The 12,800-nt window shown below is 42.2% G+C and overlaps 1 protein-coding gene across 1 annotated transcript; it reads left to right on the forward strand.

Annotated features, from left to right (window-relative positions):
* Positions 1 to 1,417: 1,417 nt before the first annotated feature.
* leo1 (LEO1 homolog, Paf1/RNA polymerase II complex component) lies at positions 1,418 to 11,119 on the forward strand. The gene is made up of 14 exons (XM_031728848.2): positions 1,418 to 1,505; positions 2,758 to 2,909; positions 3,211 to 3,491; positions 3,692 to 3,891; positions 4,154 to 4,255; positions 4,365 to 4,459; positions 4,682 to 4,830; positions 4,935 to 5,019; positions 5,115 to 5,209; positions 5,309 to 5,443; positions 7,875 to 8,010; positions 10,183 to 10,375; positions 10,505 to 10,602; positions 10,813 to 11,119. Exons 1-14 carry the CDS (start codon positions 1,448 to 1,450, stop codon positions 10,924 to 10,926), a joined length of 1,893 nt encoding a protein of 630 aa, XP_031584708.1. The 5' UTR covers positions 1,418 to 1,447; the 3' UTR covers positions 10,927 to 11,119.
* The last annotated feature ends 1,681 nt before the right edge of the window (positions 11,120 to 12,800 follow it).

Below are 12,800 nucleotides of genomic sequence, written 5' to 3' on the forward strand. Positions count from 1 at the left end.
GCTCCTGGAAATGCATATAGCCTTCATATCAATATTATTTTCAGACAAAAATTAATTATTTTAATTCTTGATAAAAAGCCTTCTGCCTTGTTTTAGACCTCTGTTCACTCTGTCAGTTTTTTCGCACTTACTGCTGTTGAGGAAAAACTACACTAAAAGCCATACCTTGCTAAATTGTGTGTACCTTCTTGGCTCACATAAAACTGTACACACAGTTTTATAAGATGCCTTGTCCGTAACACAAAAACTTCAGCAAAAGATGAGGGTGCTGAGACATGCCTCGGTTCCCTATTTCCTAAAGCTGTTAAGATAAACAGCTCAAGAATTTGAGCTGCACTGAGGCGCAGAGAGGAACATGACTTTTAATGCAATCAGTTTTTCTTCATTCATCAACACATTGCCTGAGAAAGGGTTAACTGTAAGATGTCAGAGCACTTGGCTGTTGTTATGATTTGCTCCAGTGGTGTCAGACATGAGCTCCTTCCTCTAAAAAACAAAACAATGCAGGGTGGAGCAGGTTTCACATGGATTTTTGCACAGATGTTATCTGAGAGGAAAATAAGCCTCACTGCTTTAGCATCTGGTATTAAACAAAGGTTAATAAAGGCTTACAGATGCTGTCAGGTGGCTCCCAGCACTGACACTGACACAATAATTCAACCAGTATAGCCAGAAAAAAAAACGAAAGACAAACCAGCTGGTAAAATGTACATTCAAACTTAAGCCATAACTAAACATCACTGTAATATTCCTACCGGTGTTTTTGCAAGTCTGTCATATTGATACATTCATGAATTCATCAGTCATGCTTTTTTTTTTTTTTTTTAATATAGCTCTCCACAGCATCACAACGAGTGCTGTTATAAAGTGAACAATAGCGTCCAGTGTCACACAGCTACTATTCCCAAACACAAAGCCACATTATATGTGTGCCATTGCAGAATTTATTGCAAGCAAAGTAAAGTAATGAAAAAAGACGACAGAACAAGGAAAGGAGACCATAAAACACTCCAAATAGCCAGGTTTTAAATTTAACCAGACTTTACTATCTATGTACACGTTTAAAATAAATTAGACCCTTTCCTCCTGTTATATCACTGGGTATTTAGTGATTTTTATATATTTGTGTTGTGTATTTAGTTATCTGTTAGGGTTCTTTTCTTCTGAAAAATGACTTTTATAAAAACATATCTATCTATCTATCTATCTATCTATCTATCTATCTATCTATCTATCTATCTATCTATCTATCTATCTATCTATCTATCTATCTATCTATCTATCTAGATACGAATATTCTTTGGTTAGAAGCTAAGCAGGTGTTGTGTCTCCCCCTGGCGGTTGACTAGATTTATTACATCACTTGAGCTCAGCTTGACCCGGAACCAAAATCCTTAAGTCCGGTGATTATATCCTGTAGGTCACGTTTTACTACAGTTTGGAAGAAATGGCGGACATGGATGAATTGTTCGGGAGTGATGGGGACAGCGACAACGATCAGCGAGGTAATGTTGCCCGGAAACCGTTGATTATATTGTTTAATCATCAGTTTGTGCAATTAGATGAGTGCCGCGTTGTGCGCAGCTGCGAAGCAGAGTTGAGCTTTAACGTGAGAGTGAGGTGTGGAACTTGAACGTTTCGCGGATGTTCATTATATCGAGGCAGACGTTAACAGTGTTAATGTGTTTTAAACGTTGGCTTTAATGGAAACCATCGCGGAGTTCTTTTATCCTTCACCTAGTTTCACTTTTCTTTTTTTTTCTTTTTTTCTTTTTCATTGTTTTAAAGATCGGTTTTCTGTGTTTGGATTCACGTGATGTGTCTGAGACGGAGGGCCATGGCTTAAGTTGTTTTGTTGCTCTGGTGCAGGATGTGATCAGCGCTCATGTTATTTAGCAGCACGACTGCAAATATAATTTTAAGACCTTAAAAAGAGTTCCCTTTTGTCAAAATGAGAATTGTCTTCACGCACAAACTGGTGCAGCACCTAAGTTCACCTACAGAATCTTTAATTTCCACAGACTTGCTACTAAAATGATTTTTACAGAAAGAAGACCAGTAGGAGAAAACCGTATGACGCTGTGTATTTCAGTACTCACTGTTGATCCAGCCGTACATAAATAATATTGTGATTGCATCAGATGATCCCATACAAACAACTGTCAGATATAACAGTATTTATTCAAAAGGGTCTAAATATCCTCTATGGGTATTATTCACAGACATAAATATATTATATGTCTGTGTGAGACAAAGTGTGGCAAACTATCAAAGTACTTTGTTGTGTTGATGCTGAAATCATCTAAAAAGTCCACATAAAGGAGCTCCTCATGCAGGATCAGTGTTGTTTACAGTGCTGCTGTGCACACAGTGATGTTTAAGGGATCCCACAGTTAAAGATGCATGATTCATTTACTGATGTTAACAAACTGATATCATCTTTGCTTCTTTTTGTCCAAAAGTAGTTGACAATTGGAAGCTTTTTCTGGCATCACTCGTTTTTTCCATAGAAATATTGTGATTTTGCACCTCAAAGAGACTTAAGGTAGTCCTAAATAAATAAATATTATTTCTTTGAAACCAGGATTGCCCCCAGCCCTGCTTTGTTTGAACAAAACACTGGTATATGGAGAATATGAGGATTTAAACAAGCTGAGCTTCACCTTTTTAGTCACACATTTGTAATGTGAGAGGACTGAATAACATCTGTTTGGCACTACAAGTTAGAATAAATCGGACTGCTTTATCTCTTTGCAGAGTCTGGTTCCGGCTCTGGTTCAGAGTCAGAGCAGGAGAGGCCCCGTTCTGTCAGCAATGCTTCGGGCAGCGGCAGTGACAGCGAGAGGGAGCGGGATGAGGATGATGACGACTACGAAGGCCAGGAGGCCGGCAAGCCCAGCATGAATAAGGTGCATTTTGCAGACATTGTTCAGACAGCCGCCTAATCAGTCGTTCAGCTGTGAATTTAGGCACTGAAAATACTGCTTCAACTTCCACAGTGACCTCAGAGAATTGTATTCCTTTTGTAATGTTGATCTTGCATTGACTTGAGTTAATAAACCTTCAACCTACCTCAAACCATCTAGTGTGTTTATCCCACAATGAAGGTGTCCTGTGTCTGCAGTAGAAGGACTGAGGCGCGTGTGTGTCTGTGTGATGATACAGTCATGAGCTGCATCTAAACTTACTCATGTGTCTTCTCCCTAACAGGAGCTGTTTGGAGACGACAGTGAGGATGAACAGCACAGCGGCAGCGACAACCAGTCTGAGCGCTCGGGGAACCAGTCAGATGCCAGCATGCGCTCAGACCGCGGGGACAATGATCACTCCGACGCAGAGCAGCACAGCGGCTCGGAGCGCGACCATCGAGATGAGGATGAAGACGAGGAGGATGGGGGTCACCGGTCGGACGGAGGAAGCCCGGCTGGCAGCGGGATGTCTGGCGGTGGGAGCCCTCGTTCTGACAGGGGCAGCGTTCGCTCAGACAGAAGGTACGACGTCTCACACAGGCTGCAGCTCACCGTTGTTTAACTGAGTTCGTTGATGGCACAGAGATCGGGATGCTAAAATATATCTTTTCTAGTTTGAGAAACATCAGGTCTTTGGTCTGTCATAAGGAAGTGGATGGGGGATTAAGTGACTTCCAAAGGAATTAAAATCGGAATATATGTTTACCGTGTTTGTTGCACAGCGATCCTGGGACTCCGCAGTCTGGCCCGGGCACACCTCACACTGATGGCGAAGCTTCAGGGAGGGAGAACCAATCAGACGATGAGAAGTGGGGTGGAGGAGCTAAGAGCGACCAGTCGGAGGACGAGGAGGAGAAACGCCACTACTCTGACGAAGAGGGAGAAAATTCTGATGATGAGGGACCGAGGAACAGGAAATCAGGTACAACCCCCAGGATCTGCTGCTGAGCCAGCCTCCAGGGTTAATCTTTTTACACAGTAAATTTCATGGATTGGGGCCATATGTGAACATATCCTGAGCTTAAAACTCAGAGGTTAATATGAGATTCATTTTTCTCACAGACTCTTTGCACGAGGCGATGAACTGTTTTCCTTTACTGTAAGATGTGCGTGTTTCCCGTGCTTCCACTATAAACGCGACACGTGGAAAATGATACATAAAATTTCTTGGTTTTGTTTTTCAGAGTCTCCAAAGGGAAGTGACAGCGAAGATGATTTCTTAGGACGGAAACACAAAGTGAAAGCTGCCTCCGATTCCGATTCAGACAGCGATGCTGAAACAAAAAGTAAGCCCTAACCTTACTGGGTCAACGTAGCAGCAGCGATTTGACTTTTATTTCTACTGCTGAATTTGATATTTTTATGGTACTGAAAGTTATCTGTACTGTTCTGCAGCAAAGAAGACCGCAGCAGATGACCTGTTCGGAGAAGCGGACGACATCTCTTCAGACAGCGATGCAGAGAAGCCCCCGACCCCGGGCCAGCCCCTGGTATGTGTCTGTTCTCTCACACTCTGTTTCTTCTCTGCACTCATCATCAAGCTCCTTTAATCGAGTATTTTTATACAAGATCCAAAATCCCCTTTTTCTCTGAGCCTTTCTCTAAGCCTCTCTGAGCTGATCCCTATTGTCATGGGTCACTGAATCATACAGTGTTTGTTGACTTGTTCGTGCTGTGTGTGTGTGTGTGTGTGTGTGTGTGTGTGTGTCTAGGATGCAGAGGATGGTATGGAGGGGGAGCAGGCAGAAGAGGAGCCTGCGCCTGAAACTCGTATTGAAGTAGAGATCCCAAAAGTCAGCACTGACCTGGGATCCGACCTTTATTTTGTCAAGTTGCCCAATTTCCTGTCTGTGGAGCCGAGGTCAGAGCATGTGCAGTGTAGATAAATGGAAAAAATATTTTCACTTGATGATAAGCTAATTAGATTTTCTTTGACGCTGTCTTTTCTTCTTTTTTTCCTTTTAGACCGTTTGATCCTCAGTACTATGAGGATGAATTTGAGGATGAAGAAATGCTGGATGAAGAGGGGCGGACCAGGCTCAAACTGAAGGTCTGTGTAGGCTGAAACTGATGGATGATGGATTTTGATAGATTTATTTATTTTTTTTCCCAAGTCACCTGATGTTCATCATCTTCCCCCCACAGGTGGAGAACACAATCCGGTGGAGAGCGAAGAGAGACGAGGAGGGAAATGAAACCCGAGAGAGCAATGCGCGCATTGTCAAATGGTCCGACGGCAGGTGTGTGTTACGTCAGGCTGGATGCCGCGTGGTGTGACACTGCGATCAGGACATAACTCTGTACTTGGCACGCTTTTCAGTTTCCCATTCTTTCCACAGCATGTCCCTCCACCTGGGGAACGAAGTGTTCGATGTTTACAAAGCTCCTCTCCAAGGAGACCACAACCATCTTTTCATCCGACAGGGCACCGGGCTGCAGGGACAGGCCGTGTTCAAAACCAAACTCACTTTCAGGTAATGCACTAACATACCAGTGTGGCTGCTTTTCATTTTAGGCACAGACTGTGAGTTGCGAGGGAGACTCCTCCTCCGTCTGGCTCCCTGACAGTAGAATATGTTCTAAACAAACTCTGGGCTACCTCTACAAACAACAACAACAGCAGCCACAATGGCACCCTTCATTCAGGCTCCATTTAGAAATGTACTGAATGCTTTAAGTCCCCGGATCACCTTGTGCAAGCTGCACAGGTTTCTCCCAGTAAGAACTGTTTAAGCCTCTTAGCGCCCCCCCGAAGTCCACCTGAATGTTCTGTCTTTCACCCCACATGGGTCTAGTAGGGCAAACCTGCCTCAGTGTGCAACTCCGTGTTCCCAAACAGAACATTATTACAGTTTGTTCCCTTGGAGCATTAACATTTGAGTTTTGATTAGGATTAGGGCTCAAACTGCTCAGCGTGCTGATGGTTACAATGCTTTTTTTTCCTTTTAAAAGCACCTTTAACTCTTTTAAAGCCAGACAATTCACATTTTTTAAAAAAAATATAAGACTATGTTTCAGAGCAGCTAAAGGACATACTGTATGACAAGACTTCTTCATTCACCAACTTAAGGTTACAGATAAATACATTTTCTTAAGTAAGCCAAACAGACACATGACTCCGTGTCATTCACAGCTTCGAGTGATCTCAGGGCAGCATCGTGAGTGATTTGTGTTAAGTTTAATGTATTTTTAATAAATACATAGATTATATTTGTGATGATATTTTCATAATAAGTTATCATTAAATGAGGGAGCTGAGGCCAGCGGTTAATGTTTGTATTGTAAAAACATTGGCGGGGATCTAATCATGTGAAACACTCGACAACAACAGATGTCTCTGGTGAAGTCAAACGAACACAGTGTGTTCTTTTAATCAAGCAAACATAATTGATGAATTTGTTACGTCATACCAGGGTTAGAATAGGGGGCTTTTTAATGAGCCAGCATTGTTTACATCCATGTATGCCTACTTAATGAGACCACATTTACACTCAACAGCCAGTTTGCTAGGTACATCTTGCTAGTACCGGATTAGACCTCCTTTTGCCATCAGAGCTACTTTAATTCTTTGTGGCAGAGACTCAACAAGGTGCTGGAAACATTCCTCTAAGATTTTGGTCCATATTGACTTGACAGCTTGAGATGATTGAGCTTTGTGACATGGGGTGTTATGCTGCTGGAAGGAGCCATTAAAGGATGGGTACCCTATGGTGTTAATGGACTGGACACGGTCAGCAGCAGTAGTAAATAGGCTGTGGTGTCGTGATGCATAGTTGGTACTCTATGGGGTACATGTGTGCTGAGGAAATTTCCCCAACCCCGTTACACCACCACTAGTAGCGCCTTGAACTGTTGATATCAGACTGGATGGATCCATCCTTTCATGAATTTAATGCCAAATTCTGAACCTGCCATCTGAATGTCAGAGGAGAAATCTGGACTCATCAGATCAGGCAGTGTTTTTGTCTTCTGTTGCTCAATTTTGGTGAGCTCAGGTGAATTGTAGCCTCGGGTTTCTATTCTTAGCTCACAGGAGTGGCACCCAGCGTGGTCTTTTGCTGCTGTAGCTGCTGCTTCCAGGTTTTATGTGATATTCGTTCAAAGATGCTCTTCTGCATATTTTCTCTTTTTATAAACTTTCCCAGTAAACTCTCGAGATGGTTATGCGGAAATATCCAGCAGATCAACACTTTGTGAAATAGTCAGGGCAGCCTGTGTTGCACCAACAACCATATCACATTCAGAGTTCCCCTCAGATCACCTTTCTTACTCATTCTGATGCTCAGATTGAACTTCAGTAGGTCATCTTGACCATGTCTACATACCTAAATGCTCTGAGTTGCTGCCACGTGATTGGCTGATCATATATTTCTATTAGGGAGCAGTCAAACAGGTGTACATAAGAAAATGGCATGTGTTTTGTTTTATATTTTATTGTATTTTATTTAATCCACACCTGCTCTCAGTGCTTGTTGCTGTGTAGCCGTGAATCAGTTTGAACAGAGATTCCACAGCAGCAGAGTGGGAGTCTCTTTCTCATTAGCAAGACATCACAGCAAGCCTGTGCTTTAGTTTCCTTCTGCATTACATTATTGGCAGGAATATGCTTAACATGCCCTGTGTGCAATGTGTTTGCCCAAGATAGAAATATAGCGTGCGATATTAAAAACTCCACAAGGTAGATTTAATGAGTGTGGACTAAAACAGGTTTGGCAGTCGATACTGTGTTTTTCTTTCTGCCTGTTTGCAACACGGAGGTGTAATCTATGTGTTAATAAAGAAGAAAAGGGAAAAAATGTGTGAAAACCTCCCACTCAAAACCAACTTAATGTTTAAAGAGATGCACTTTTATAAAGACGTACTGGGGAAATGTTATTATTCAGATTGGTTTTTCTGCACTTCCAGACCCCACTCCACAGACAGCGCCACCCACAGGAAGATGACCCTGTCTCTGGCTGACCGCTGCTCAAAGACACAGAAGATCAGAATCCTTCCCATGGCTGGACGAGATCCCGAGTCCCATCGTAATGAAATGATCAAGGTAGCACGCGCAGTCCGGTGTGAGAATTCTTTTGTTACCACAGAGACCGGAAGGGTTTGGATGAGTCGGATGAGGTCAGCTGTTGACAAGCACCATGGCCGGTTACATAAAGACATAACCTGACATGCTTACATAATGTGGTCACGCAGTGGCGAGTGAAATGGAAACGGAGTCGGCCAGTCTAGAGTTCTGGTGATGCGTTTACTGTCAGCTCAAAGAAAGACTGCAGACTACATTGTTCGTCACTGTGCAGCATTAGCTCAAAATGGCTTTTAAAACATATAAACACACATTTGTCTCTTTGTATTTCTCTTTGTATTTTTAAAGAATCATGTCCAACATGATGACGGCGAATGTGCGTCAGTGAGGATTGTGCGAGTTTGAATAATTAACAATAGACGCCCAAATACTAGACATTAATTAGGCTTCCCCCATTGTTTGTAGTCAATACTTCCAGTTGGTGGTTCTTAAGTTATCATAATTACAGTTTAACAGCAACAAGGGTCATTGCCTTTTTACAAGTGTATGCCAGTCTCACATTTCCACAGAATGTGGATTTCAGGTGTAACCTCAGTATACCTCATATTTCATTCACTCTGTTGTGCCTCTACTTTACTGGGTTTAGGTGTTTTCCAAACAGGCTGTTTCAGTACCTGCAGCTGAAATCAGGCTGCTTTACTTTTAAGAAAAAGGATGACATTTGTTAGATGTGGTAGGAGCAGCTAAAATGTAGTAGATGTGGAAACGGGTGGTGACTGGTGACAGAAAGCCTTAAGCTTGCACTAAAGTACAAAAACACACCAGTAGCCCACAGCACAGTCTTTGTTTATAGGTTTTAAATGTCTTTTAAGTTTCCACAGTTTCTAATCACCTCTGCAGTACCATAATTTTGACACTGATCTAGCCTTTGGGCATACAGTCAAAGCTAATCATAATGGGAGCTTCAGTAGCTGTGCAATGTGTAGATTTCTAGAGCAATGGTGGGCAGAGGGGGCCACAGGTTGTCATGTACCCACTTAACTGCCCACTCCTGCTCTAAAGACCATGGGGTGTTGAAGCTGTGGCTCTGGAGATCCATGCAGGAAAGGTGGTTAAGGAATACTTGTTTGGTTTCACCACTCGCAGGCTTGATGAGCTGTTGGGCTCGAGTCAAAATCAAATTGAAGCTTTATTTTTATTTACTTTCACTATTTACTATCAAAGTAGCCTCCTTTTGATTGGATTCAGGTAAGACTCAAAGTAAACAGCATTGCTATAGTTACTCAAGTCGAGCCTCTGTTTCAAAGTATGCTGAAACAAGCTATTTTTTTGTCCTCTCTTCACAATTGTTTCATTGTTGGTAATAAAAATAAGGAAATTTATAAATTTGATTAGATTAGAAAACACAGTATTATTGTAATTAAAATGCAAAGTTAAAGCACTAAATAATCATAAGTGCAGAGTAGTCACATGTGGTAAAAGATTCGAAATATTTACATATGTTAGTAATACTGATGGGCTAAGTTATACACAGTAGACCGTTTATTCCATGAAAGCTGGGAAATTCTTTTGTTACCGCAAACGTATGGTGGGTAGCTTAAATAAGTAGGAATATTGAGACTCAAATATGTTTTTTGAGGGTTCAAGAATTGCTTAAAAACGTCTCTTTTGATATTAAAGTTTGCTATAGACATACTGTAGATGTCTAATAATGTTCAGACTGAGTAAGCATGTGTTCCTGTTTAAAGTTAAAGGTTATTGAAGCAAATTTTTGACTAACTGGCACTAGCTGATTGTCAAACTTAAGAGGGGCAGGAGGGTAAATATTTTAGAAAGTAATTACCCTTTCCCTTGTTTGTCCTTACTCTGCCTGGAGTCCTTTTATTGTAGGACAGCTAATTCTATTTATTCCAGTGGGAAATGGTCATGTTATAGGAATAACAGAACAACAAGCAGGGTAAATGTACTTAAGAGCAAAAATGAATAATAGGCTCATTTCTTTCTTTTTTCCCCCAACAAGGCCAGCTTATTGCTTTAAAGGGAAATTAATTAGACTTTTCCCGCACCTATCATAAAAAGCGACCTTTTTTCTCAGTGTGTTTGGGGAAAAAATAATTAACAACTAAGCAGCTAGAAATTAAATGCCTTGAAATGATTTTTGTATAAACTCGCCACTCGGGTCTGTCTTGGCAGAAAGAGGAGGAGCGGCTGCGAGCCTCCATCCGCAGGGAGTCCCAGCAGAGGAGGATAAGGGAGAAGCAGCATCAGAGAGGCCTGAGCAGCAGCTACCTGGAGCCCGATCGCTATGACGATGAGGAAGAGGGCGAGGAGGCGATCAGCCTCGCAGCCATCAAGAGCAAGTACAAGGGAGGAAGTGGCCTGAGAGGTGAGGATGAATGTGTTTCACATTGACTGCTGTCATTTTGTTTGTATAATTTTGCCCCGTATGTTGAGACGTGTTTGGGAGTTACAGAGGCCTGATGCACACGCTCTTCTCTTTCTGCCTCACGTACAGAGGAGCGAGCCAGGATCTACTCATCAGACAGTGATGAAGGTTCTGATGACGATAAAGCCCAGAGGCTGATGAAGGCTAAGAAGTTGGACAGTGATGAGGTAGGTGCAGTGGTGTGGTTGACAGACAGGGGGCGGTGTGAGGCAGGACACCGTGGAGGATAAAAGCCAACTTTTCTCATTAGCCTTTGTAACTAAGCAGGACAGCAAATGTTAGACTCTTCAGAGCAGGAATGCTTTTCTGCACTCACTGTTGAAGCGTAACGGAACGACTGAAAGTCTTGAATGTACGCTGTATGTACTCTGTCACAGGAGGGCGAGGGATCAGGCAAGAGAAAGGCAGAAGATGACGAGGAAACGGCCACCAAAAAGGCAAAGAAGTATGTCATCAGCGACGAAGAAGACGAGGAAGAGGACGACGAATAATTCAGCTTCCCTTATCATTCCACTGTATTATCAGTGCTCAGCCCACATGGCATATAAACAGCCATATTTTTTTGTATATTTTCTTATGACCTGTGTGTGGGTGGCTGTGTCTGTGTGTTTGCTTGTTTATGTTGTGTACAGAAGAGGTGTGAAATAAAAAAAATAAAAATAAATAAAAAACAAAAACGGTTGTTTTATGTAACCAAAGCTTCTCGAGGCCTCTTCATCTTTTTTAACACCATGAATCATATATATATGAATCACGCTGTTGCGATATTATGAAACAAACTGTTATGTTTGGAGGGGAGGCTGTTAATGGCATAATTGCTGCGGGCTGCCAAAAGATTAAGTTAATAGCATAGAAGCAGCATCTGCCATTTCTGTTCCTCTCCCTCATGTGCACACATAATCAGTGCGCTGGTTTAGAGGTGGTGGGGTTTTTTGGTTTTGTTTTGGGGTTTTTGCAGTTCGTGTGAATGAGGAAAGAACCGGGGAGTGTAGTGTTGTCAGAGGAGGAGACGATGCCAAAACCCACCTCATAGAAGACACAAGAGATTAGAGGATTTGGGGTTTGAGACAAAGGAGCTGTAGTTCTGTGGGAGAAGATCCCCCCCCTCAATAACCTGCCTGCAGAGGAAGGAGTAAGAGTAGAAATTCCTACTTCTTCCTGTACAAGCAGCTGTAGGAAGTCCCAAGCTTTCACTGGCACCCCCTCTGATTTTCTAACCCATACTGATGCCATTACTACACCTCTGCTAAACATCCAGCCCTTATAGGGCCTGCTAATAGATACCCTTTTAAATTGTCAACCATAGATTGGTGCCATTATTATTGCCAAATCGTCACCGTTTCAACTGTCAGGAAACCAAGGGTTTTAGAAGATGTGAAATCTCACAGGAAACCTGCAGACTTGATTTACATAGTCATTATATAAACAACCAAAACATTTTAAATCTCATATTAAAACCAGATATGACAGCCTGCCTGCAGCTAAATGCTGTAAAAGAAACACTAATTAGTGTTACTATTAGCAAGCTAACCTGGCTTATTATTCTCCAAACTGCATAAACAACCTGTTTGCTTCATTGAGCAATGTGCAGGTTGAGACCAACACAAGCCGCTGCAGCCACTAACTGTGGAGCATCACTTCAGTTGATTCACGACTGAACCTCTTGAAACGTTTACGGCGTTTCAGGGGTTTTTTTCTTGCATAATTATTTGGCAAATTATATATTTGCCAATGTACAACTAGAGCCTATCTAGAGCTTGTTAACTTATTATATATGTTTTTTATATATTAAAGGAAAGCATTGCTTTTGCAAAAACTGTATCCTCAAAAAAAAACAACTCGTAATATCAAACAAATGAAGTCAACACCAAGCGACAATGAGCTGGCACTGATCGTTCTAATCATGAAAAGGAAGAAACAGATTCTGGGTTAATCCCATTCTCATAAGCAGTCAGCAGCAGGAAGAATTTTATGGTTTGCTCCAGCAGTTGAAGCTGTACCTTCATACATATTTAAGGATGTCAGTGGGGCAGTTTGAGCTCTGTAACTGTACCTTGTTGTGGACTAGATACTGCTGTGTGAGTCTGCAGTGCCCCTTGGTTTCTGAGTCAGATCCACCCCTCACTCATCACATCTGGTTTCAAAATATCAAGATGGTGACAGTGAAAAGGCTCAACTCAACTCTAACGACTCTTATACATTAGCACCTGCTTGGGTTGGTCATAGGACCTGGTACCAAGTTCTTTTTCAGAACCTACGCTGCCGGGATTCCAACCGATTCAAAAAGGTGACACCAACGATTGGCTGGTCAGAGGGGTCACTCGATGAGTCATGAGAGCATCTCCTTCACGAAAATCCAAACCCG

The sequence above is a fragment of the Oreochromis aureus genome, linkage group 1, assembly GCF_013358895.1.
Source record: "Oreochromis aureus strain Israel breed Guangdong linkage group 1, ZZ_aureus, whole genome shotgun sequence".
NCBI lineage: Eukaryota > Metazoa > Chordata > Actinopteri > Cichliformes > Cichlidae > Oreochromis > Oreochromis aureus.